Source organism: Podarcis tiliguerta, assembly GCF_965153285.1.
Source record: "Podarcis tiliguerta genome assembly, chromosome: 6".
Taxonomy (NCBI): domain Eukaryota; kingdom Metazoa; phylum Chordata; class Lepidosauria; order Squamata; family Lacertidae; genus Podarcis; species Podarcis tiliguerta.
Genome location: NC_139539.1, coordinates 96,852,986 through 96,879,763, shown reverse-complemented (window position 1 = coordinate 96,879,763; position 26,778 = coordinate 96,852,986). Strand labels below are relative to the sequence as shown.

Genomic DNA, 26,778 nt, shown 5'->3' with positions numbered 1-26,778 from the left:
AAGATGATGATATGGAAAAATTGGATGGAAGAAGGTGTACTGACATTGGACCAACTGATAGATGAGGAAGATGAATTTTATGCTTTTGCTGTTTTAAGACAAAAATATCACCTATCAGATGCAGCTCAATGACAATATCTTCAAGTACAACATCTCCTAACAAGTGTGTTTGAGCCATCACCCCTTTCAGCTTCTGAGACACCTGAAATATTGGAGCAATTGGACAACTATTCAAAAATAAAAAGCCAGCAATTACATTTTATAGATATCTATTAACAATACACAAATTAAATATGCAGACTGCAAGAGATGATTGGAATAAAGAATTTTCAATATTACTCAGACAGTGGGAAAATGTTTTAAAATGTTTTAGCTTCAATACCCAAGGTGTCATTAGATTTAAAATTAAGACTAATACATCAGAAAAGAATATTTAGAGTTTATTGGACTCCTTTACAGTTGTATAAAAAGGGGGTAGCTAAGATAGCTAAGTGTTGGAGATGTGGCAAGGACAATGCCTCTATGAAACACATGTTTGTACAGTGCTCTTTACTTAACAAATTCTAGGAGAAAATGCTGGACTGTGTAACTATGACTATGCAGAAAAAGTTAAATCTTTCAGTGGATAATATTTTATTGAACTATATACCTGCTGTATGGAAATTTTCAAAGGGAAAATGGAAATGGATTTTCTGTGCCCGAAAGGTGGCAAAGAGACTGAGGAATTGGAAAAATGAAGCTTTGATACCATTCAATCAATGGACTGACGATATGACATCACTGACAATTTATGAACAGACTGCTGACAGGTGCATAAATGAATATGGATAAATACGATAACATTTGGAATGAGTTTATACAAAATGCAGTAGGTTATTAATATTTACATAAGCACTAGGACAATAACACTATGTCAATTTATATAAGAATGTATGGGAATATTGTATATTGCTTCCCCCCTCCAAATTCCCACTTTTATATGTATCTTTGTTGTTGTTGTTGTCCCTCTCACTCTTCCTTTTTTCTGTATCACTATATTTCTTTTGATTGAAACCACCCTAATAAAATATAAATATTTAAAAAGTTGCTCCCAGTTCCAGTAACCACATGGAAGCAGCTTAAGGTCCAAATAGTTTTTACTGTTGCAGAAGATAAGGCTTAGTAAAACTGTTCTGGACGTGGATATATACAACTTGTAGGCTTTTGCAGATACAGATATATATATCGATACATACAATTACAAAGTATCTCCATTGCTCCAGATAAACTCCAGCAATGCTTGACAACTAACACCAACAGACGGATGACTCATAGACTAACAAACATTACTGAACTGACATACATTAATCACAGATATAGTTGGAGCACTGGGCTGTTAGCAAAGCAACTGGAATGGCTAATCTTTCACATCCATGGGGTGATTTACACTTATGAAGGAAAGCAACCCCTTCTCATGTCCAGTTATTCCAACAAGCATTGCAAGCAAAAGCAATTTAAGAATTTCCAAAAAGGAAGGGGTTGAACTTGAAAACAGAGAGATTCTTTTCAGTGATCTAGGATTCACCCCAATATCTTAACTGACTTGAACACAAACTTGAATTAAACCTCTGCAAGTCAAATACTGGTTTAACAGTGAATGAGGTTCTTTTAGTCTTAAGGTGCTTCAGTCCCCAAGAGAGAAAGGAAGAAAGGGGGTTCATATTATTTTTTCTGAGACGCTATTGCAGCAGCAGCAACAGGAATAGAGGATAGAGGGTTCTTCAACTGGTACAGTGGTACCTCTGGTTACAAACTTAATTTGTTCCGGAGGTCCGTTCTTAACCTGAAACTGTTCTTAACCTGAGGTACCACTTTGCCTAATGGAGCCTCCTGCTGCCACTGCACCACCGCCGTGCAGTTTCTGTTCTCATCCTGGGTCAACGTTCTTAACCCGAGGTACTACTTCCAGGTTAGTGGAGTCTGTAACCCAAAGTGTCCACTGGGACAGCATCCAGCAACTGGGTCCTGGAAGCAGTGTAGGATTGAAGGGCATTACAACACTTTTCTGGCTACCCATTCCTTGTGGTTGTCCCCATGGAGAGCTCTGGAAAGAAAGGTGTGACTTCTCTCGCACATGCTTGGCTCTTACAAGAGGTGCAAAAAGTCCACAGAGAGAAATGGTCCTCCTTTTCTCTCTCTTGTTCTCCATGTTTGCTCTTGCATCTCAGCAGGAGAAACACAAAAGATGTCTCCTCTCTCAAAGTGAGGTTGAAGAAGAAAGAAGGAAACGAGGCCCTTATCCCTATCCCTAGAGTATCAGTCTAGACTGGAGGGAAGGTCAGCCCAGGTTAGGTCAGAAAGGTCAGTCTAGGAAACTTGGCAGTTCCTCTTTCTAGCTGCTCTGTCCTAGGCAGACACATCAGCCTCCAGTGCAAGCTGAGTTGCATCCCAGTCTGGGGGGAGCATCTCATGCCTTTTCAAGATGAACGGAATCTGGGACAGGAAAAGAGGGCAAAGGGTTCACCCCTCCTGGCAGTATCCAAATTGCCCTCCCTGCCTCTTCTGCACATGAATTTGCCTTGCCTTGCTCTGCATTTTGCTTCTCAGGCTTTGAGAAGCAGATGCAAGGCTTCTGACAGGATCCTGCAGCCCTCCTGCCTCCTCTGAGGTGGGAAGTGCTTGCCTGGCTTGGGGAAGGAAGTGGGAAGGCTCTTGGACCCTGCCAGAGCATTTCGCCTCCCTCCCTAAGCCAGGCAGAAGCTTCCTGGGCTTTGGGAAGAAGGCGCAGGGCTCTGATTTAGGGAAAGAAAAAGGTCTCTGAACTGCGTTCTGGAGCGTTCTGCCAGAAAAAAAGCGCTGGGCGTGGTGTTTGGCATGGGGAGCCAGTTTGTAGGTATCTGAAAGTACATATTTTGATTACATGTTTTCTTGTTTCTCTGCTGTGCAGCTGAGAAAGTAACTTCGTTGGGAAAGGACTGGCACAAGTTCTGTTTGAAATGTGAGCGCTGCAACAAGACCCTGACTCCTGGTGGGCATGCTGAGGTAAGAGTCCCACTGGACATGGCCTGCTGCATTGGGGTGGTTTCTGGGAGCGCTTGCCTTTGATCTGTTAACTGGGTGGACATATTGTAGCCAATAGCCTCTCTTCTGAATTCTGCCAACAAAGTGTTTACCCTCAAGATGTTTGGGGCAATGGTAGTGTCATGCAGGATAAGGTGTTCCAGCTCTTCACTGTCACAATTACCCAGACGAACAATTGGGGCAGCATCTCCCAGACTGTGAGGCTCCAGTGCAGTAGGCGCTTTCCAGTTCACAGGGTTGTGTGGGATTTGTTGCATGTTAAGATGGGCTTCCAATTTCACTTTGCACAAGGATAGTTCATCAGAAGTATCTTTTCAGTGGCAGAACAAGAAACAGGAACAACAAATTAGAAAGGAAAGAAATGATTCTACCTAATTCTGTGTTGCCTGAAAGCAAAAGCTTTTCATTTTAATATTTTTTTCCTAAGTTTCTGTGCCATTTCAGATAAGTTTATGAAATGATTTATGCCTATCTTTCCCCCTTTCTGTCTGTACGTGTAAATACTCCATTTGAATCTGGAGGGTGGTTCCTCTTGTTGTTCCTTCTAAAAACTAAATAAGGAGGTTAAATCATACCTTAGACAATACCTTGATTAATTATAAAAATATTTCTACCTTGAACACTGTATCCATACATGGGGATACAAGGGCAGTTCACAATTACAGTATAAACAATAAAATCATCAAAATAATTACAACACCTTAATAAACAACAAAGCAGCAGCAGCAATAACAAAATGTTAGAGCAGCCACAGAGTAGAGCATTTAAATCACCTAGCATTCCATTAAAGTGCAAGGCAAAACAAATGCATTGGCCTCCAGTGGCACCTTCTGCAGGCTGGGTGCAATTGAGAAGTAGGCCGCACTGTGGGTGGGCACAGAGCAGAACAGGCACGGAGTGCAATAAGCCTCATCCCACAAGCATGGTTTGCCATGTTTAGCTTTACTGGGCAGTATAAAGACAAAAAACCCTGCGAGTGGCTGACTATAGAGGGAAGCAGGATGTTGTACAGTCCTTGGGCCTCCCCCATTGCGTGGGGGCCCAGGCGCTGCCCAGCCAGCTCCCTCCCTCAAGGCTGCTGCTGCTGCTGCTGCTCCAAAGTGCTTGGCATATGCTCCTAAGCCTAGACTTCGAGTCATTGTAAATTGTTGGAAGGTGACTTCTACTCTTCCTTCCCACTTGGGAACCAGAAATTATTATTGCTTCAGCTCTTCTGCTCCTGGCCTAGGGGCACTTTGCCTCCGTCAGCTCAAGCAAACACCATTTATTCCCCAATTAATGTTGTAGAGAGAGCAGAAGGAAAGTGTATCTGGGTACTGTATCAAGTGTGCCCACATAGAGAGCTGTAGGTAGGAATCATCTGCTTTCAAGGCATGAGGTTCCCCATTATGTGAAATCTGAGAAAAGTGACTCACCCGAGAAGCACTTTCTCTCTGAAGGTGTGTCTTAGCCAGCACACTGGAGTGCTTCCAGGGAGCTGGGAAGGTTTCTTCCTGACTGCACCACGTCCCACAGTTGGAGGAGTCACACCCAGCAATTTTCTTTCCGTGCTTCACGTGGTGGGTGAGCTTCTCTCTTGTCTGCTAACTGATGACAAGCCTGCTGTTGCTACTGGAAGGATGTTTTCTCAAGCTGTATTTGCTTTTCCTTCTATGGAAGTACAAGCAGTGCATTCCTCGCATTAAGGGAGAAACATGTTCATGCCTTATCACCATTTCCTCTCACAAATTGACTCCTGTTGACAGTTAAGTGCAGATACTGCCAATATTGTTTGCTATGCCTGTTATGTTCATGCTAGAGCAACACGGCACATTTACGTAGGTACTAGAGCACTGAATGAAACCTAATGAACAACTAAACATGCAATACCTGAATACATCCTCATACATATGCATCTCAAAACCTCAATATAAACAAGTATAGACATGTTCCTTCTATGTGGAAATATGATACTCCTGTCACTAAAAATGGTGGATGATTGACAAATTCTCATTTTCCATTTGTTATAAGCATATGAAAACACACATGTAACATCTGAAAAGGCCCATGTCAAAAAATTGCTGCTTTACAGCATAATCTGTTATTGCTGAATTATTTGCTTTGTTCATCTGTTTATAAAACTTAATAAACACAGTTTAAAAAAGAGAGGAACAGGAAAGGTGCTGGTTTGCTGAAAGGTTTTTCTGGTGCCCCAGGGCGATGAGGAGGCAGGGAGAGAACAAGCCTCTTTCTTCTCGCTGCAAGCTGCTGCTGCTTGCCAGATGAGTAAAAGGAAGGATATTTGGCAGCTGGTGCAGACGGCTGTGGTAGGCCTGCCATATGAAAGGCGGCGCTTTGGCCTGGATCTTAGGCAAGTCAATCAGATTTTTTGCCAGCTTAGATTTTGATGTGAGCTGGATAATTCAGTTGACTTCAGAAGCTTGCATTTGATATTTGATATTTTGATTTGATGTTTTAAAAAATGCTTTATTGGTGTTTTTTTAAAAAAACTACACAACACAAAGTACCGGTAATCAACAGAAAGAAAAAAATAAACTGTCAGGGAACTGCCATCGGCAGGACAGGAGGTGCCAAGGCTCTCTGAGGTAGAGAGAGACTTGACACCTGAAGAGGGAACCAGTAGGGGGCGAACAGGAACGTCAAGGGAAGGGGAGTCGGAGGAATGGCTCAGAGATGCTTCCAGTGAAAACAGTGGGGAAGTCTCAGGGCCCCCTATAGGAACACCCGTTCCTCGGCGGAAACTGTCACGCAGAGAGTCCAGAAGACGTGTTTCCGTTAAGGAGCTTTTATGTTGGAAACGTTTCCGAAAGCAGCCACTTTCGGATTCTGCTAGCGACTGACGCAGCCATGCTGGAGGGGCTCCGTCACAGGCAGAGGTTTGAGAAGCGGTTCAAACTCTGAGGGATTGCAATTTACACACAAGCAGCTCTTCATCCCATCACAGCAATCCGAAAGTCATCGACAGCTAGCTTGTGCCAGGGAGAGGCATCATGAGCGAACCAGCAGGAACCGGAGGGGCAGCTGGAGGTCCAAGCCTGGAGGAAAGGTATAGGACGTTGGAAATCCAGCTTGCCTTGCAGACGGCGAGGCTGGAAGAAAGGAGGGCTCAGGATGCAGAGAGGGGGAGGGAGAAAGCCACCCCACTCAACAGAAAGATGCCAGGATTGGTGCAGAAATTTGGGGGGGACCCCAGGAACTACCATGCCTTTAGGACAGAGATGCAATATGCTCTCAATCTGCAATTCGATGACTTCCCTGATGAGGAATCGCGAGTGGCTTTTGTAATTAGCCACCTCGAATCAGGGGCGAAGGACTGGGTTAGACCCTTGATGGCAGCAAATAATGAGATCCTAAAGGACGCGATGAAGTTTTTTCGTGCCATGGACCTGATGTTTTCCAGTGACATTGAGCAGGGAGGAGTGCGAAGGCAGTTAATGGCTTGCAAACAGGGAAACCGGACTGTCCGTGAGTACTGGACTGAGTTCACTATGTTGATTCACCGATTGGGGTGGGACTTGGCTTCTGAGCCCATTCAAATGCTTTTTGAAGAGGGTCTGTCTTCGTCCTTGAAAGATGAACTTTCCCGGAACCCCAGAGCAGAGTCTATGGACCAGCTGACTAAAGCCGCGCTAGCCATTGGAGCGCGCCAGGAGGCGAGGGCTTTGGAGAAGCGGGAGGGGAAAGGAGAACGTTGGAGGGAGCTCCGCATTCCAGACATTCCAGAGCAGCCTTTCCCGCCGGCAGAGCCGATGGAAGTGGGAACAGCGCGTGCGCGCACAGTTTCAAACATCGGTGAAGGGCGGAAGAAAGAGGGAAAGGGCGGGAAAAAATGCTATCTCTGCCAACAGCCAGGACACTTTGCCAGAGTCTGTCCACGGAGAAAGGAATGGCAAGGCATGGCAGGAGCTGTTGGGGGAGAGGAGGAGGAAAGCACAGAGCAGGTAAAAGCCAACGCCTGGCTGCCACCGTCGGGGCACAGCAGCCAGGCTCAAAAGCAGTGAGAGTGCCCGCACCAGAACCTCCCAGGCCTGCTCTAGTGATAGAGGTGTTGCTAGAGCTGCCAAATGGACACCCCCTACAGATCAAAGCCCTGCTGGATTCAGGCAGCTCCTGTAATTTCATGAGTAAGGAGTTCGCAGCTGAGCACCAGATACAAACCCTCCCCTTAAGTAAACCCCTGCAGGTAACCACGATTGACGGCAGAGAGCTGTTGGGAGGAGAAGTGAACCAACAGACTGTTCCCATGATAATGAGGGTGGCAAGACACACCGAGAGGATAGCGTTTAATGTGGCCACATTGGGAGGAGCTCCCATTATTTTGGGGATGAGCTGGCTGGCACTTCACGATCCTCTAGTGGGATGGCACCAGAGGGTGGTCTCCTTTGGGTCGGCGCATTGCCTGGAACACTGCAAGCAGGGGAAGGATCCAGGGGGAGCCAAGATCACCTTAGCTGGGATGGAGGTAATGAAGCAAGGGGAGGTGCCTCCGCAATATGCAGATCTGAGCAACGTATTCAGCGAAAGAGAAGCGGACAAACTGCCGCCGCATAGACCCTTTGACTGTCAAATCAACCTACTCCCGGGGGCTCAACTCCCAGTGGGCAAGCTGTACGCCATGTCAGACAGGGAGATGCAGGAGCTGAGGGAGTTCATTGACAAAAACCTGAAGAGGGGTTTCATCAGAGAGTCCCGAGCGGTGGGGGGCAGCCCAGTGTTTTTTGTGGACAAAAAAAACACAGATAAGCCGAGACTTGTAGTGGATTTCAGGGCCCTGAACGCCGTGTCGGAACCCCTGGCCTTTCCTATGCCCCGAATTGATGACATTCTGACCAGGGTGAGGAAGGGGAAGATTTTTACAAAACTGGACCTGCGGGGGGCGTATAATCTGATACGAATAAGGAAGGGGGATGAATGGAAGACCACCATGTTCACCCCTTTGGGAGCATTTGAATACCTCGTAATGCCCTTCGGTCTCCAAGCCGGCTCCGCATGTTTTCAAGCTTTCATCAACCACGTCCTGGGGCCGTTGCTCTACAAGAATTGTGTGGCCTTTTTGGATGACGTGTTGGTGTATTCGGAAAATGAAGAGCAGCATGTGAGGGACGTGAGAGAAGTGTTGGGCCGGCTGCAAGCCAATCAGCTGTGGGTGAAACTGGAGAAGTGCCAGTTTCATGCCAAGGAGGTGGAATTCCTGGGGTACCGCCTGTCAGACCAAGGATTGGCCATGGATCCAGGCAAGGTCCAGGCGGTGCTGGAATGGAAGACACCGAAAACCAAGAAGGATGTGCAAAGATTCCTGGGGTTTGGGAACTTTTATCGGAAGTTCATCAAGAATTTTGCACACTTGACGGCGCCCATCACCGACTGCCTCAGTAGCAAGAAGAAATTTGTTTGGACGGCGGAGGCGGAGAGAGCTTTTGAAGAACTGAAAAGGGCTTTCGCTTCGGAAGAACAACTTCTGCATGTGGACCTACAGAAGCCCATGAGGGTGGAGACAGACGCGTCAGACAGAGCGGTGGGGGCTGTGCTTCTTCAGCCGGGAAGAAATACGTCAGGGTGGAGACCGTGTGCCTTTTTCTCGAGGAAGCTGAATAAGTCCGAGCGGAACTACACGGTGTATGACAGGGAACTACTTGCCATTCACGAAGCGTTCCGGAGGTGGAGACATTTATTGATTGGGGCACAACACAAGGTGCAAGTGTGCACCGACCACAAGAATTTGGAGTATTGGAGAACAGCTCGAGTACTCAACCAACGGCAAGTGAGATGGGCACAGGAATTTTCCAAATTCCACTTTGAGATTTGTTATGTACCAGGCCCAGAGAACGTCAGGGCGGACGCTCTCTCACGCAAACCAGAGTACTTGGAAGGGGAGGGGGCAAGCGAAGAAAGACATGTCATTCCTGAGCACCGCTGGGTGTGTGGGGCGGCGCTGGTGGGGAGACGAGAGCTGGTAGAAGAAACGGAAACTGACGAATATGCCCAAAATAAGCTCAGAGGCCTCAGGGGAGAGGGTGAGAGCCCGGAGGGTTTTGAAGAAAGAAATGGGGCATTGTATTACAAAGGGGCACTGTATATACCAGAAGGTGAATTGAGAGGGAGGGTACTCAAGCAGTTGCATGATAGTCCCACGGCGGGACATTTTGGACAACACAAGACCATGTGGATGGTCACCAGGGAGTTTTGGTGGCCCAAGGTGAGGGAAGATGTAAAGGAGTATGTAAGAGGGTGTGACCAATGCCAGAGGGCCAAGGGGGAAAGAAGGGCGCCGGCAGGGTTATTGGAACCACTACCCACGCCAGAACGGCCTTGGGAGGCGGTATCAATAGATTTTATGACGGATCTGCCCAAATCCAAAGGGAAGACGGCCATCATGGTAGTAGTGGACCTGTTAACTAAGATGTGCCACTTTGTAGCATGTTCACATGCAGTCACAGCGGAAGAAACAGCGAAGTTGTTTGTAGAACACGTCTTCCGGCTGCATGGCGCCCCCTTGAGGGTTGTCTCGGACCGCGGGAAACAATTTACTTCCAGGTTCTGGAGGAAGCTCATGAGCTTGCTGCACGTGGAAGTCAATTTTTCGACGGCCCGGCATCCTGAAACCAATGGGCAGGCGGAAAGAGCAAATGGCATCCTCCAACAATATCTGAGGTGCTATGTCAATGACAGAGGGAATGATTGGGTCGAAAAGCTGGCGCTGGCAGAATTTGCCTACAACAATGCGGAGCATGTGTCCGCAGGGATGAGCCCCTTTTTGGCCAATTACGGGTGTCACCCCAGGGCATTCCCGGGGGAGGGGGGCGAGAGATGGAGCGTCCCAGCGGCCGAACAGTTTGTAGAAGAGATGGAAGCGATCCATCGTCAGCTTCAGCTCAACTTAGAAAGGGCCAAGGCTCAATATAAGAAGCAGGCAGACAAGAGCAGGAGGGAAGGTGAAACCATAAGGGTGGGGGATCAGGTGTGGTTGTCCACCCAAGGGTTGCCGTTCAAAGGGGGTTGTAAGAAATTAAGACCCAAGAGATTGGGACCCTTTGAGGTCATTCAGCAGGTCAACCCAGTGGCTTTCAAACTCCGGTTACCCAACCACATGAAATTGCATCCAGTGTTCCACAGGTCATTACTGTCACCGTACAAGGGGGGAGGTGAAGAGGAGCACACCAGGGGACCGGTCTTGGAGGAGAGGGAAAGCAGTAACCATGTAGCGGAAATCCTCGATTCCAGGTGGAAGGGCAATCAGGTGGAGTATTTAGTGGCGTGGGAAGGGGAACCGGAGTCAGAAAACACCTGGGTGACTGCAGAGGAGGTCAATGACGAGGTTTTAACAGAAACGTTCCACCAAAGATTCCCGCGGAAACCACAGCCGGTAGCAAGGTTTAGAAGGGAGTATTTCGGCACCACAGACGAGGAAGAGGAACTGGAAGGATTCGCGGAGTCGGAGTTGGAAGAAGGAACGGACTCAGATGACGAGGAGTACCGAGAGACTAGGAACCACAACGAGTGGAGAAAGGTGTTCGAAACTTCAGACGATGAGGAAGGTTCTTTCCGGGGTTTTACCTCCTCACAACCCGTAGGGGAGGAGACGGGAGGGGGTGAAGGGGGCCCTGGAGGGGAGGTGGATGTCAGGGAACTGCCATCGGCAGGACAGGAGGTGCCAAGGCTCTCTGAGGTAGAGAGAGACTTGACACCTGAAGAGGGAACCAGTAGGGGGCGAACAGGAACGTCAAGGGAAGGGGAGTCGGAGGAATGGCTCAGAGATGCTTCCAGTGAAAACAGTGGGGAAGTCTCAGGGCCCCCTATAGGAACACCCGTTCCTCGGCGGAAACTGTCACGCAGAGAGTCCAGAAGACGTGTTTCCGTTAAGGAGCTTTTATGTTGGAAACGTTTCCGAAAGCAGCCACTTTCGGATTCTGCTAGCGACTGACGCAGCCATGCTGGAGGGGCTCCGTCACAGGCAGAGGTTTGAGAAGCGGTTCAAACTCTGAGGGATTGCAATTTACACACAAGCAGCTCTTCATCCCATCACATAAACAAACATTCATTCCATAATTAGCGCTTGTTGTAGGTAAGTTTGTAGTTGGTTTCCACATGACCTCTGGTCCCTGCATTGTGGTTCCCAAATTACGTTATTTTTACTACACACTAAGCTTTATCTCTTCTAGGTTATTTTGATCACATTGCTTTTATAAAGTTCTCTTGTTACACGCAGAAAGTCAATCCAGACCTGCCAACAGATTTATGTTTTTGCAATGTTCTTTTAAATAAACTGTACACATCCCACTCTCTATTAAATTTTTGATCAGTGACATCTCAAAACCTTGCTGATAGTCTGGCTAGTTCTGCATATTCTTGCATTTTGTTTTGCCAGTGTAGCTTGGACAGAATAGCATCTCCTTTCCAACCCTTTGCAATTAAAATTCTAGCTGCTACTGTAGCATACATGAAAATTATCCTAAATTTGTTTGGAATTTAGTTGTTCATTGTTCCTAGCAGGAAGGCTTCAGGTATCTTGGGGAAAGAACATTTTTTTTTAATGTTTGTTGTAAATTATCTCCCAAAATTCTCTAATTCAGGGGTCGGCAAACTATGGCCCGGGGGCTGGATGCAGGCCACCAGGCTGGTAAATCCAGCCCATGGACCCTGCCGCCCGCTCGGTCGGTCCCCACGCTGAGCTAAACCGGTGCGGCGTTTCATTGAAAAGAAGCCACGAACATCTTGCCGTGCGCGAGGACTGACTTCCGCAACGCTGGCACGGCTTTGGATTGGCTGCAGGAAGCTCCTGCAGCCATTCCAAAGCCTCACCGCCCGCGCGCTGAGGTAAACCTGGCATTGTGACGGGCGCATCACGGCTCGTCGCTGCTGCTGGTGGCGCACTCAGTGGCCGCACTGGAGCAGCTTGAGGGTGAGCTGTGCGCGGCCTGCCCGCCAACCTGGCCTCAGACGACGGGCTGCAGCACATGGTGCACGCCGCCTGGGAGCTCCGGGCGTACGGGCTTGTCAAGAACGCCGGTGAGTGGGCAGCGCCGAGACGCGCTCCAGAGTGCGTTCCTCCTCCAGGTCTGGAGGCAGCTGTGGGACCGGCTTGCAGGGTATTTATATTTTTCAAAATATAGTCTGGCTCCCCACAAGATCTCAGGGACGGTAGACTGGCTCCCTGATAAAAAAGTTTGCTGGTGCCTGCTCTAACTCTTTTACAGTTTTCCCACATGTGGATTATTGTGCCTTCTGCATCCCTGCATTTCCAACAGGTGTTTGGCCTAGATTTAAACATTCTGGCCAGTTTGACAGGTGTTAAATATCACCTGTAGAGCGTTTTCATGCAATTTTTCTTTTAAATCATAACATGCAGTGAATTTTAAATTTTCCCTCCCAAGCCTCTCCCATGATTCCATTTGGATATTATAGCTAAAGTCCCTAGCCCACTGCACCATTACGGATTTTACTTCTTCCTCCTTGTCCTCCCAGTCAAGGAGGAGCCTATACATTTTGGAGAATAAAGGTAAAGGTAAAGGGACCCCTGACCATTAGGTCCATTCGTGACCAACTCTGGGGTTGCGGCGCTCATCTCGCTTTATTGGCCGAGGGAGCCGGCGTACAGCTCACGTGGCCAGCAGGACTAAGCCACGTTAGCGAAGTTCGTAACCCTAAGCATTTGTAACCCAAGGTACCACTGTATAATGATTTCCTAATCACATGGTTTGAGAAACCTTTATGCACTTTGGCCTTCTCATAACCTAGATCAGCATGCCAGCCGTATCTATTATCAAACCTTTCTAGGTCCAGTCTTTTTTAATGTCATCCACTCCTGTATCCTGGAAAGGCAAGCTGCTTCATGAGACAGTTTCAGATCCGGTACTGCAAAGCCTCCCCTTTCTTTTATATTGATTAATAATTTGTGCTTTATACTAGGTTTTCTGCCATTCCAGTAATAATAATAATTTTTATTTATACCCTGCCCTCCCCAGCCAAGGCCGGGCTCAGGGCAGCTAACAAGCAATAATAAAAACAAGTTGAATGAATACAACATAAAAACAAGATTAAAATACAACATTAAAATATTGAAACATTAAAATATTAAAATGCAGCCTCATCACAGGAGTAGAAAAGGAAAAAGGAAAAAGAAAGAGGGGGAGGGAATAAAATTGGCTCCAAGCCAAAGGCCAGGCGGAACAACTCTGTCTTACAGGCCCTGCGGAAAGAAATCAGATCCTGCAGGGCCCTGGTCTCATGAGGCAGAGCGTTCCACCAGGCCAGAGCCAGTGCTGAGAAGGCCCTGGCTCTGGTTGAAGCCAATCTACCTTCCTTAGGGCCCGGGACCACTAGGGTGTTGTTATTTATGGACCTTGAGGCTCTCCGTGGGGCATACCGGGAGAGGCGATCCCATAGGTACGAGGCTCCAAGGCCGTGAAGGGCTTTAAAGGTCAAAAGCAGCACCTTAAATCTGACCCTGTTCTCCACCGGGAGCCGGTGCAGCTTGAAAAGCACTGGGTGAATGTGCTCCCATGGCAGAGACCCCGTGAGGAGCCTCGCTGCAGCATTCTGTACCTGCTGGAGTTTCTGGGACAGCTTCAAGGGCAGCCCCGTGTAGAGCGAATTACAGTAGTCAAGCCTGGAGGTTACTGTTGCATGGATCACTGTGGCCAGGTCGGGGAATAATAAATCTTAATATATCCTTCTGGCAATCTTTGAAGCAGCTTGCTGTTCCTATAACCGGGATGAGTTGAAACAAAAAGATCATTTTTGGAAGCACACTCATTTTTATCGTGGAAATTCTTCCCCAAAAGGAGATATTTAGCCTATTCCAGATTTCCAGTTTGTTTTTTATCTCCTTCCAGGTGCTGGCATAATTAGCCTGAAATAAAATTGGTGTTCTTCACTGTGAGCCATATGCCCAGATATTTAACTTTTTTGCTAATTTCCAGGTCACAGAACTCGTGTATTTCACTTTTTTCCTGGGCTTCCATATTTTTTGACCAATAATTTGACTCGAACTGAAGGATACCAAACAGTCTCCCAGCCGCTTGTTGGCTTTTGCCACACTAGATTTTACTCTGAATATTTTTTCAGTTCCCTTAAGTATTTTGCCTTCTTGTAGCTCTAACCACTTGGCTAGCTCCTTAATAATTTGCTCATCTATAATCTCTTCGGTCTCTTAGGGGATACCTCTCAATCTCAGAGTCAACTCAATTAATTTGGCGTTTTGGTCGATTTTATTTCCCATCCTTTCAAGTTTGTCATCTATTATCTTGGTGTTCTCATTCATATCTTTTTTCATCTCTAATGTGTCTCACTTGCTTCTCATTTGAGGCGAGATGCTTTTTGAGCCCCCATGTGCCCTCCTCCTTCATGTTTGGCTGTACCAGCAACTCTTCTGGGAACTGGAACGGCCTTTCTCTTTTGAAGTCCACAGGAGTTAGAACTCCTTGTTCTCATCACTACCGTCTATATGTGTGTGTTTTTTGTTCTTTTTGCCATGCCTTTGCTCTAACTTTGTGATTTTCTAAATATCCCTGAAAACTGTGTGCGTATTTTATGTTCTCAGCATCTTTTAAAAATATTGATGTATTGTTTTTAAATTTTACAACAAGCACTTTGTGAGTGGATGGCAAATTTAGAATCTCAAATAAAATAACAAAACCTTTTGGCATCTCCAGATTCTTTATAGACTCAAGTTCACATGAAATAGTCAATGCCCTCCCTTTATGATTTAGTGATTTATCAGCCTTCAGTGAACAATTGTTTGAAACTAATAATCTTTTCTTAACACTGGCTAATCTAACAGTTGCCATTTCTGTCTTAGCACGATGGAAAGCCGTATTGTCACAAACCCTGTTACGCAACATTATTTGGACCAAAAGGTAGGTTTCTCTTTCCGGGTGGTTTGACCGTTTCAACTCCAGACACAAATGCTGATCTCTCTCTCTCTCTCTCTCTCTCTCTCTCTCTCTCTCTCTCTCTCACCTTCTCATCACCAAAGCCAACTAGAGACATCACTTTTGAGTTTATATAATGTCTGTCTTCTTCACATATCTCTGGTGTGGCACACCTTGTGGTTTGAGGTGTTCTCTATTTTAAATAGGAGCAACTTTGAGCAGAGCAAAACATTACATGTAAACTTGTGGAACAGAGAAGTGCTGAGGTGGATGTTCCACTCTTTCCCTGCTACAACTACCCAAGTCCTATTCCCCCACCCTCAGTGTTTCTGCCTCATGAATGAAATAAGAAGTGAAAAATACTGCATGCTTTTGATTATTATCCCAGAGGCAGGGATGCTCTTAAGACAATGATTAAACCAGCCTCCTTAATAACGACGTGGTCTGGCCCTCAGGCAACTCCTCCCCGTGCCTGGGATCACTGGGATCAGGTGTCCCAGTGCATCCCCTGTAGTGGAACCAGCTCCAGCCATTCTGTTGGCTAGGGCCCACTCCCAAGGCAGCTCTGACCTTCTCCCCTTAAAAACAGATTAACTTATACAAACTACAAAATAAACCAATAGGAAATAATGAAAACATGAAATGCATGTTAACATTTGCTGTTAGGGGACTTCCTTGGGTTTAGGAACTGAGCTCTTATGATGAAATCCCCTAACATGTTATTGGATAGTGACAGTATCTGCATTACTAAACTCTGGCTTTCTAAGATAAGGAAACAAGGGAGGCCTTTACGTCGGATGTTCAGATCCTTAGTAGCACAGGCTCTCAACAATATCTTGATTACTGTTGAAAACACCCTTCCAACACAGACAGTGCCGGTAGAGGAAATTGCTGCTGGGTCCAAAACTTTGAAAGCACTGGGCTGGCACTCACTGGGAGAGCACATAATTTTGTAGGCAGCTTCAACTCACTATGTAAGACTGCGAAAGACCCCTGTCTGAACGATCCTGAAGAGCTGTCTTCAGGTCAATATGCTAAGCCATAGGGACCAGTAGTCTGACTCAGTTATGAAGCTGCTGGCTCCCTGTATGTTCTGATGCTGGTTTTAGCTGGCTGGGCTAGGCTGAGGAACCTTTTTGCCCATTGCTGCAACCAGGAACATGGTCTGATGGGAAGGTGTTTATGGCTTCCCTCAAATACATAGACATGGCTGTGGAGAATGGGAAAGCAATTCTTTTGGGGCAGAAAGCCCTTCTGACCTCTCCTGCTCCATTTTCCAGGTGTGAACATTGGAGGGGCAGGATCCTACATCTATGATAAGCCCCAAACTGAAGGGCAAGTGGCACCAGGCCCTATTGAGCACATATCCAAAGTGGAAGAAAAGAAAGCGAGTGCAGCACCCAAGGGCCCCAGCAAAGGTGAGCATTGGGTCCCAGAAAAGGCAGCTGGCCCAGGAAGCAGGAGAAGGGGTGCTGCGAGGGCGTTGGGATTGTGGCAGGCAACAGCCTAGGCACCTCTGCTTCTTCCATTCCCTGCTGAGCAATTGGGAGACTCTGTGGTTGGCTCATTTCAGGATTTCTGAAAACTAGCTTGCTATCCATTTTTGTTTTTCCTTGCATACTCAGTGCTGTGTGTATGTTGCAGTTCTACAGAAATGGAGAAAATTTCCATACATTTTAGGTCCAGGTAACCTGAAAAGCCATGTTCCCTCATAAGAACATGCCTGGGTTCTCAGATCTTTGGGGGAGGCCCTTGTCTCGGTCCCTCCCACCCTCATAGGCACACTGGGTGGTGAGGCAGGACAGGACCTTTTTGGTGGTGGCTGCTCACAGACTTGGAACTTCCTTCCTAGAGAAGATAGACTGGTTCCCACTTTGTTGTTCTTCTGCTGACTGGTGAAGACTGTCTTGTTCCAACAGGCTTTGGAAACTGGCTGTTTAGAAGGAAAGGGTGGGTCCTGTGCTGTGCTGTGCTGTGCTGTTTTTTATTGTGAATATCTGTGTGTTTTAATGGTAGAGAGAGAAAGAGAAAAGTGACATTTCAAATTGCAAGGTACAAGAGGGTTTGTTTCTTTATTGCCTGGTGCAGTAGTTCAGTACATTTGTCAAGTGATGCTCGTTGAGCTCCAAGCACCCATTGAAACTGCATACAGCGGCAGGTAAGAACTGTCTTGACTGGAAGCTGCCTGGCTTAAGGTGGGCAGAAACTGACCAGTGAGACATGATGTTCTCTCCCAACAATGAAGGCAACCTGTAGCACTTCAACCTTACGCCAATCAGGTTGAGCTTCTGCTGCCTCCTACGTTCTTTTTGCTGCATTAGCAGCACCAAAGTGACCTCCCTGCAGCACAAGCCTGGGCAGTGTGTCTGGAGGTCCAGGGCTGCCCAGATGAGGGCTGCCCCCTCTTGGCCTCACTGGCTGACATGGTCCAGAGGAAAGCAGAGCAAGACATTTGGCACCAGCTTGGCTGCAGGAGTTGCCAGAAGGAGGCGTACAGTGTGCCATCTGACCATCTTAAGGACTCAACTCTGGATTTATTTAGGGTTTACTCCTTAGCCTTTTCTTCTCCCAAAGATACCCCACAACGCAGCAGAGGGTTAGTATCAGAGTTTTCCATCTCCTGGATGGGCTCCCTTTCCAGGGTGACAAGCCCCATCTGCCCCTCACTTACGTCCACAGCACGGGCAGAAACCGCCTTCTTTACCATTGGACCCACTCTTGTCCGCTTAGTCTGCCAGAGCCTGTATTTGGTTCCTTCACCTGGTTAAGCCAGGCAGTCAATATCGTTTCCTGGGGTGCGGCCGCTGTCACATGCTGGCAGCTTCTTGGAGCCACAGGTGAGATTTCTCACTGTGTCAGCTATAGGAGCATTGCTGAGAGCAGAGACCCCCCTTGTGCATCGACTTCCTAGACCTGACAAAGGCCTTTGACCTCATCAGCCAAAAATGACTCTTCACACAGCTCCACAAGAGAGGATGTCTACCTCAGTGCCACAAGATGATTGTGTCCTTCCAGGAGAATAGGTGTGGCGTTGTCCAGTATGATGGCTCCTCCTTGGATGCTGCATTCAGAGCTGGTTGGCTGAAGAGGATCAAGGTCTGTCAGATCCAGTTCTTGAGGTTGGAGCCGAGCATTTTGGAGAATTCATGCCTTCACATTTGTGTTTCAGCTACCAGCATTACCACTTTCACTGGGGAGCCAAACATCTGCCCACGCTGCTCTAAGAAGGTCTACTTTGGTGAGTATTGGCCTGTCCTGCAACTGCCCCACCTTGGCTTCGGAAACACAGTGAAATGTTGCAGCTGGATGAAACCAGCGTCACCAAGCCAGAAATGATCATGGCCTCGAATGGCAGATAACATTTGATTTTTCAAAAAAGGAATATATCATCTCTAGCAGACAAGCAAGCTCTGATAAGAAGTAATTGACTCTCTGGCAGTTCTATGTAGGTATATTTACAAAAAGACACATCCAGAGCCCAGCTTCTCGCCTGTTCGCATTTACGTTTGTTGGTCAGTCTGAAATCTCGTCCCTCCCACAACAGGAAGGACGCCAGACTCCTGCCTTTCCCCTCTTGCTCTTCTGTTGCCTTCTGATTTTATCCAAACGCCTGGATTGAGGACTGAGAGGCTGACCTCCCCCCTCCTGCTCACTCTCACTCAACCCAGACTCAGACCTCTGCTTATCTGCTGATTGCCTAGCAACACTTTGACTGCTTTCCAACTCTTCCTCTCCTTAAGAGCTAATAGAGTCTTCTCCAAAAAGGGGGGTTGAACTGCCCTTTCTTGATTCTGACAGGCAGTTCTCTGCAAAGTTGGTCCCTAGTTCAATCTCTAACTCATCCCCTGCACTCTGGGGGGCTATGTTCCTGACATCCTGATTTCATAGTAGGGAGTGGGTTTGTGTGTGCTGGTGGCTAAAGAAACAAAGGATTTAAGGGTCATTCCAGTCTGCTAGGACTCCAATCTGTAAGGGTACACCCCAAGTTCTACCTTGGCCTATAGAGTTGTGCCAGAGCAAAGAATGGCCAAATGGAGCAAGTTCCACCAGGTCTATTCTTGGAAGTTTTTGGCAGAGAACTGATCGGTCCAGTGACTGGCTACAATTTCTAGATTTATACTTAAGTAGCATGCTCACTCTGTTAGAAAAGTGGGGCAATTTCTAATGGGACTATTGATGTGCATAAGGGGATGGAATTCCTGCTGACCCTTGTACACAGGACTGAACGGAACAAAGTAACAAGGATTCTGCACCTAGAAAAGTTGAATTCTGTGCCCTATATAAATCATAAAGATTTGCATTGCTGTATGCAGTATCTATTCTGCTTCTGCGAGGGGCAAGAAGCTATGAAGAGCACTGTGGCCTCATCTCTCAGTCCATGGAACTGAGCCTCCTCCTAGCTTTGGGGATTTTGCCCTAAATGTGCAAGCCTTTCATTTCACCCAGACTGGGTGGAAACTTGCTTTAAAGGAAAAGGGGAGCTGAGATTCTGAGGATGCTGAATTGTGGCCAGAATGTTGCATTGAGGTTCTTGTGTCAAACCCTTCCGGCACTGCTTTGGATGTGGTTTGTCTGATCTCTGGAGGATTTTTTTGTCTGATGGTTTTCTGTGAGGCACGAGTGGCATAAGTTGCCATGAGGACAGATTGACTTGCAAATTCGCATGCCACTTCTTGTCTGTTCTAGCTGAGAAGGTGACTTCACTGGGCAAGGACTGGCACCGCCCCTGCCTGCGCTGTGAGCGCTGTGGAAAGACTCTGATCCCCGGAGGCCACGCTGAGGTAAGGCTTGGGTGCAAACGCTGCATTCTAACACAGATGTCTCCGGGTTGGGCAGATATTTTGCACATTTAAAAGACATGTAGTGCTTGATAAAATTGTCACAAAGTGAATATTCACAATTTTTGTATGATAGTTTCATTTTTTTCTGAATGGCTTTCTCCTTATCTAGAAGTAATATTGGTGAAGGATACTGAGAAAACACTGCGGAAGAGGCTCTGATTAACTGACTTTTACCAGGGGCAGGTTAATGTGGCATTGGTTTATTCCAAACTTAGTTGTGAAGAGCTTACACAGTATGTATCGGTCCAGTTTAGAAAGGGGTTTTGCTCACCTTTCAGAAAAGGTCTACTCCATCTCCTCTGACTTTGGAGTCATCCTGCCTTAATGACTGTGACTTCTCATAGTGTACTTCTAGTCCCTGTGACCTGCACAGAGCATAGTCCTTTGTCTGCTCTGGAATATTAAATACTCCCTCCTGTTTTAGGCTCTCTTGAGCCACTTCATACAGTTGTTGTGGATTCCCAGCATACACTTCCAGAGCCAGATAACATTTATATGTTCTTCATGTGTGCTATGTTCTTTTTAGACATAGCATTTCATCTTCTAGAAGGAAAAATGCAATGTGAGAACTGTCAGAAGTTATAAACCTAGAGGCAGATTGAACCTTGTATGTTTAGCTGCCTGTTTGCTAACTGATACAGCAATTTGATGACGAGCCCTGCTTTGTAGCCAGAAATCCTGGCTGCAGCTCTTCCCCTATGAACTCAAGTTGGTTTTGGCATGCATGGCTTCCTCTGCTACTGCTCTGAAAAGCAAACAAGCTGCATTCTTCTGTGTCCAAAGAGCAGCTGTATGTATGCAAAAGGAGCAAGCAAAGAAGGGCCCAGGTGCCCCACAGCATCTGAGACGTTGACCTGGGGGTCTCTCGGGGTTTGGCTTTGTCCCCTTTGCTATTTACCATTTATATGAAACTGCTGGGAGAGTTTGGGAGTTTGGTAGCTCCGGTATGCTGATGACACCCAGCTCTATTTCTCCTTTTTCAGCTTTCCAAGGAAGTGTCTTGGTTCTAAACTGGTGTCTGTCATCAGTAATGGACTGGATGAGGGTGAACAAATTGAAACTTAATCCAGACAAGACAGAGGTGCTCTTGGTCACTGTGAAGGCAGAACAGACAATAGGAAGCCTGTGCTGGATGGGGCCACCCCCCACCCCCCCCGAAAACACCAGTTTGCATTTAGTGTGTGCTGCTCCTGGACTCAGCCCTGAGTGTGGAAGCCCAGGTCTCTGAGGTGGCTGGAAGTGCAGTGGCAGAGTTAGTTGCCAGGTGTGCCTCTTTGTGGAGATCTTGGCTTGGTCCACTGTGACACACGCCGTAGTTAGATCCTGTTTGGGTTCTTGTAATGAGTTCTACGTGAAAATGAGTTCCTATGAGAACGGTTCAGAAGCTCCAACTGGAGCTGCCTGTTTTAAAGGAAATGACTGTGATTTTTTTTTAAATTGTAATTATCTGTTTGTTAATTACCCCCCCCCCCCCCGTTAGCTGTTTCTGTTTTATGTGTATGCCTCCTTGAATTCCTGTTAAGGAGAAAGGCAGAATATAAATAAATAGAATAGGAGGGGGAAATTGCAGTTCTGCACTGTTCCTAGTGGCTATACACACTGTACATTTAAATCTCATTCTGTCTCCAAAGGATTCTGGGCAATGTAGTTTACCCTGACAGTTACCATTCCCAGCAATCCATAACAAACCACAGTACCTTGAATTGTTTGAAGGGGAAACGTGTTTCAAATGGGCTATAAAGGCATAATGTAGACACAGCCAGAGAGTTCCAGCTCTGGATGCGAAAGCTCCCATGTTGTTCAGGCACAGTATACCACCGCTTCATATTAATGGCTTTGGCCTATGAGATCTCAGACATGCAGAATCCTTGGGTACCAGCCACAACAGAGGCAGGCCCAAGCCTTTTGGGTTGCCCTTGTCCTTAGGCACAAGGTCATTTCCAGGCAGGGAGATTCAGCATTTCACTATGATCGGTGCCACATGGGCCAAGTTGGATCCTTGGCCAGCATCTGCTTTTGGGAGGGGTCTTTGAGAAAGACCCCTGCCTCTCCCTTCCCCCAGCACTTCCACACACACCTCTTACTGGCCAGTAGGAAAGGCTCCTTGGTCATGCAATAGTTGGCCATCCAAATAAGCCTTCCAGTGGTGGAGAGACTAGTCTTATGGTTTACAGCAATGTATTTCTCTCCCATTTTCCTTCCCTCCAGCATGATGGACAGCCTTATTGCCACAAGCCATGCTATGGGATCCTCTTTGGACCAAAAGGTGAGTCTGATATTGGGACAGATGGATTTTCTAGAACTCGGTTGTTAAACAAGAGACAAGAAGGTTAGCAGGCCTGACATATACTGATGTAGTAAGAGATAATTAAAAGAAAATACAATGAGAAGATGATGATGATATTATTATTATTATTATTATTATTATTATTATTATTAATAGATACCAGTTTGATCTCAAACTTAAACATCATTGGCCACATACATGGAGTATTTTTGAAGTTAGTCAGTGCTGTGCTATGTCCCCAAACAGAGAGAGGCTTTCTTTCTCACATGGGATGGCAGTTACAAGTCAGATCTGCGTACTCCTCTTGGTCCAAGTGGGAGGAGCAACACCATTTGAAGCAGAAAAGAAACTTAGCACAGAAAGTTGTGCATTCTGCTTTCCTCTTCTGCCCGCTGGGTGTTAACTGGGCCTCTCTGCTTTCAACCATCTTCCTCCATTGATGCTTCTGCTGTTTTTGCAGGTGTGAACACAGGTGCTGTCGGAAGTTACATCTATGATCAAGACTCTGAAGCAAAAGACCAGCCTTGAGAGCTTCTTCTCTCCATCTCCGCTTCCTGCTCAGCCCACTTCCACTCTGTTCTCTTAGACTAATCTCCGTGTGTGTTTAGATGTAGTGAAATCAACTCCTGGCTTGGCCCTGTCACAAGAGCGGATGATGTAGCTGTGCTTGCCCTGCTGTCTCCTCCCTGGGTCAGGCTGGCGTTCTATTCCCTCCTCTGTTTTTATAACAAAGGCTATGCTATAAAAGCACAGAGAGCCGCCTCTCTCCCCTGGGTCCTCCTTTCCTTTTCCCTTCATCCGTCAAGTGTGTCCTGGGCAATGGCCTGAGCTGTCCTCACATGGCTGCTTGCGGTCACACAAACCAGGCTTTATTCCAGGGACGTTCTGCAGCCAACTATCGCTCCAGCTTAGTGTGGGTCATTTCATGGCTGCCTGCCTAGAGAGGGTAGGACAAGCTGAGCAAAGCAGGGGATTTGCTTCATTTTTTGAGCCATCTTCTTCTGGGGCTGCTGGTATAGCATCTAGATTCCAAACAACCCCAGGTATCGTCTAGCAGGCGAAGACTCAGCCATCCTGGGAGCAAATGCAGCAGCTGGCTCCATCTGCCGGCTGACCTGGACTCCTGCATGCTTGGCCAGAGCTGTGTTGCTCCCACTTGAAATCTCATCTCTGGACGGAATCTGTGGGCTTGTGAGCCCAGGAGAGGGCTTTTGTCATGACTTGGGAGAGGAGGTGAAGGCCTTCGGAGACCTGTGTAGGCCATCTGCCAAAGGATGTATTTGTCCCTTTTTGGCTGATAAGTTTAAATGTGAGGGGTACATTGTGTCTGTTGCTGTGGGGGTGGGGAAGGAGGGGACTCTGGTTACTTGCAAAGTATCCCATTGTGGGTGTGCCCCCCTGAGTGTTTGAGGTTTATTCATAACTAGATAGTGATTTGCTTTTTGCTTTGGAGAATGGCTTGCCCTTTCCATAGCGTGGGATATTAGCCAAAGACACAGCCAGTACCAGCCGCGGGGGGTTGGGGGTCAGAGGCTGAATTAATCAATCCGCTTTGCAAAGCCTGCACTACCCAAATTGCAGACCACCTTCTTTATCCCAAACTGCCTCGTCTAACTTTTGCTGACAATAAAGGTATTTGGCAAACAGTTTGTGCAGTTCAGTTGGAGCCTTTGTTTATGTGGAGAGGGAAGGGCTTTTCATGCTAACCTTGAAACTGTTTTTTGGCCTCAGAGGCACAGCTGGTGATGTTTTGTCCTGGCTCCCCTTCAACGGATGACAAAAAATGCAGTCTCATACCCAGAGACCCCTGAAGATTGCTATACACAAGGGCCTTTTCTTCTAAAAGTGTGAGGACAAAAAGTTGGCTCATTTGATTCCTGGGAGGAAATAAAACACTAATCAAATGAACCCTTAACTCCTAAAGTATTTACTGCAAAATTATTTTTCCATAAAGCCATCAAACGAACCCTTAACTCCTAAAGTGTTTACTCCATAAAGCCATCTGAATTTTAAAAATGAAACTATCATAATAGTATATTTCCCCCATCAGAGGGAGCTAGAAGAGCTAAGAGAACCACACAAAGTAGCCTTTTTCTGGGACTCCCGCTAGGTGGTGGAAGGATGGCTGTTAGAAAGCAGACAATCAATCCATTGCACATTACCTGTTCATTCCTACCTCTTGGTTAAAATATTAACCTAACAGAAACAAAAGGAATGCGGGGGGGGGTCAACAGTTTATGGTATAAAACCATAAAGCTCCCCTTTAAAATAAAAATGTGGATTGGAAAATAAATACAATACAACAAAAGGTGTCTCAGAAAATCAGGTCCTCCTTAAGAGTATTTTTTTAAAAATAAATTTTAAATTTAAATTTAAAAATAAAATAAAAAGAGGGCTGGTTTAATCTTCCTCCTTACAAACAGAAATTTAGGGATGCCTCTCTCCAAAACACGGACACTGTATGGATAGCTCTCAAGTTGTTCGCAGGAGACAGAAAATGGGCACAAAGAAAAGACTATTGTAAAACCAACAAGGAGAATAGAATTCCAGAATACAATCCTAGAGATGGGGTGGTCGTACTCCGAAAGGATTATTTGTCCACTAGAGGCAGATGTAGACTTTCTGGGTCATCCACATCTCTTCACTCTGCTGCATAGACTTCATTTTTTTAATAGAAGAAAAAGCAGCAGCTGCAGTCAAGACAATCCAACCTGGCTGGAAGTCGGCAGAGACACCAGCTGAGAGCCTCCAGGAAAGAGCCCTTTAGCTGTTCATCTTGGACTTGTCAGGTCAGGAAGCAGGGGCATGTGGGACAGGAAGGGCAGAGGCACAGCCTCATTTGCAGTGACCTCATTCCAGTCATTCTTCCCCACCAAGCAAGCTTTTGCTCAGTTTGCTCCAGGGTAAGCCAGCATCTGACAGATTGTGGGACAAGCATCACATTGCAGTTGCAGGCAGCAGTTCCACAGGCAACCCCACTGCAATCATTCTCTCCAGTCACCGCCTTGGATAGACTGGCAGGGGGGAGGCTAGCAGAGAGATCTAGTTGCTCTACTCCAGAAATGCCTTCCCACCCAACAGCCACTCAGTGACCCTCTCCCAGACAATCAATTCAGTATCCCACAGCCCATGTTACAGCCTGCAGTCCCACAGTGTATTCATTCTGTAGGTTACACTGGCATTTTAATCCTTGATAAAGTCCCAAATGGTCATGATACGGTATTTGGGCAGGGCCAGCACAAGACATTTTGGCACCTGAAATGAACCCAAAATGGCACCCCTCTGCCCACCAGGAAAAATCTACATCAGGAACAAGGGGAGAATAAAGATCTAGACTGGGGTCTGCTGCCCCTGTGGATCCTGCCATCTGAGGCAGTCGCCTCACCTTGCCTCACGAGGGAGCCGACTGCATGTATGAGAGGGTAGCAAGGCAATTTGAGTTACTGTTGCTGTGGGGAAAAGCAGAAAAGAGGCTGGCATTCAGCTGGCTAGCCGAATTCTCCTATGTCCCTCTGCCCATTAGATACTGTGAGACAAGTACCCTGCTCTCCTCAACTGTTATAAACTATAGAATTAGCAGTTTGACTAGAGCAAAGAACAGTCAAGCAGCAAACTCAGCATGATGTGAAAATTAAAAGTGCAAATATCAGAGCCCCAGAAAAAAAATATTAAAACTATCCTCTTATAGGTTTACAGTGGAAAGACTCCCCAAAATTCCTGGATTTAGTGGGGAGCCTGCAGTTTAAACCAGTTTTTCTGTGTCCAGAAAACTGCCTGGCAGAACAAGAAGATTTAATCACTAGATTGGCTCAGCCATTAACCCATTAAGCAGGCCGTTAATGGAGACTCACTTGCCAGACTGAAAATGAGGAAAGCCCCTCCCTGAGGGGAGAGATGGAGACAAAAGCCAAGAATTTCAGGAGGGAGGGGCAGAACTGCAGTACAGGATGAGGTAAGTAGACAGGCGAAAGGCACAACTTTTGCAGGCTGCCTAGGTGGGGGTGGGGGTTGGCAGAGCATGAGGCGGGGAGGCTGTTTTATGCTGCAGAGTGCACCAGACATGACGTTTGGGGGTCTCTTGGAATGTGAGACTGCAGCAATGGGAGGAACAGGACACTTGGGATGTGAATGCTCTGCACTCACTCTATCTAGAGACAGATGGGGGGGCAGATGGGGGGGCCAGGTGCTAGTCAGCTATGCTACGCCACTGCATCTAGACACATATAACCTGTGTGTGTAAATCAACCCTAAATCATAGAGTTGGAAGAGACCACAAGGGCCATCGAGTCCAACCCCTGTCAAGCAGGAAACACCATCAGAGCACTCCTGACATATGGTTGTCAAGCCTCTGCTTAAAGACCTCCAAAGAAGGAGACTCCACCACACTCCTTGGCAGCAAATTCCACTGTCGAACAGCTCTTACTGTCAGGAAGTTCTTCCTAATATTTAGGTGGAATCTTCTTTCTTGTAGTTTGGATCCATTGCTCCGTGTCCACTTCTCTGGAGCAGCAGAAAACAACCTTTCTCCCTCCTCTATGTGACATCCTTTTATATATTTGAACATGGCTATCATATCACCCCTAACCTCCTCTTCTCCAGGCTAAACATGCCCAGCTCCCTTAGCCGTTCCTCATAAGGCATCGTTTCCAGGCCTTTGACCATTTTGGTTGCCCTCCTCTGGACACCTTCCAGTTTGTCAGTGTCCTTCTTGAACTGTGGT

The 26,778-nt window shown here is 46.9% G+C and overlaps 1 protein-coding gene and 1 long non-coding RNA gene across 3 annotated transcripts in view; one reads left to right on the top strand and one right to left on the bottom strand.

Annotated features, from left to right (window-relative positions):
* Nucleotides 1–23,704, top strand: part of LOC310680185 (cysteine-rich protein 2) — a 44,302-nt gene extending 20,598 nt beyond the window's left edge. The window contains exons 1-8 of one of the 2 annotated variants that reach the window (XM_083446555.1): nt 1,850–2,095; nt 2,927–3,021; nt 14,858–14,915; nt 16,211–16,348; nt 18,100–18,168; nt 19,617–19,711; nt 21,980–22,037; nt 22,519–23,704. In XM_083446555.1, coding sequence (XP_083302681.1) covers nt 2,074–2,095; nt 2,927–3,021; nt 14,858–14,915; nt 16,211–16,348; nt 18,100–18,168; nt 19,617–19,711; nt 21,980–22,037; nt 22,519–22,586 — 603 coding nt within the window. In that variant the 5' untranslated portion in view covers nt 1,850–2,073 and the 3' untranslated portion in view covers nt 22,587–23,704. Of the gene's footprint in view, nt 1–1,849; nt 2,096–2,926; nt 3,022–14,857; nt 14,916–16,210; nt 16,349–18,099; nt 18,169–19,616; nt 19,712–21,979; nt 22,038–22,518 lie in introns of those variants that run through there. The other variant, XM_083446556.1, reaches the window with a different exon arrangement.
* Nucleotides 2,036–14,851, bottom strand: LOC310680209. Its single transcript, XR_014512689.1, has 3 exons — nt 14,478–14,851; nt 11,090–14,302; nt 2,036–5,595 (listed from the first exon to the last, which is right to left on the bottom strand). It is a non-coding gene; the product is annotated as an uncharacterized lncRNA (long non-coding RNA).
* Nucleotides 23,705–26,778: the final 3,074 nt, after the last annotated feature.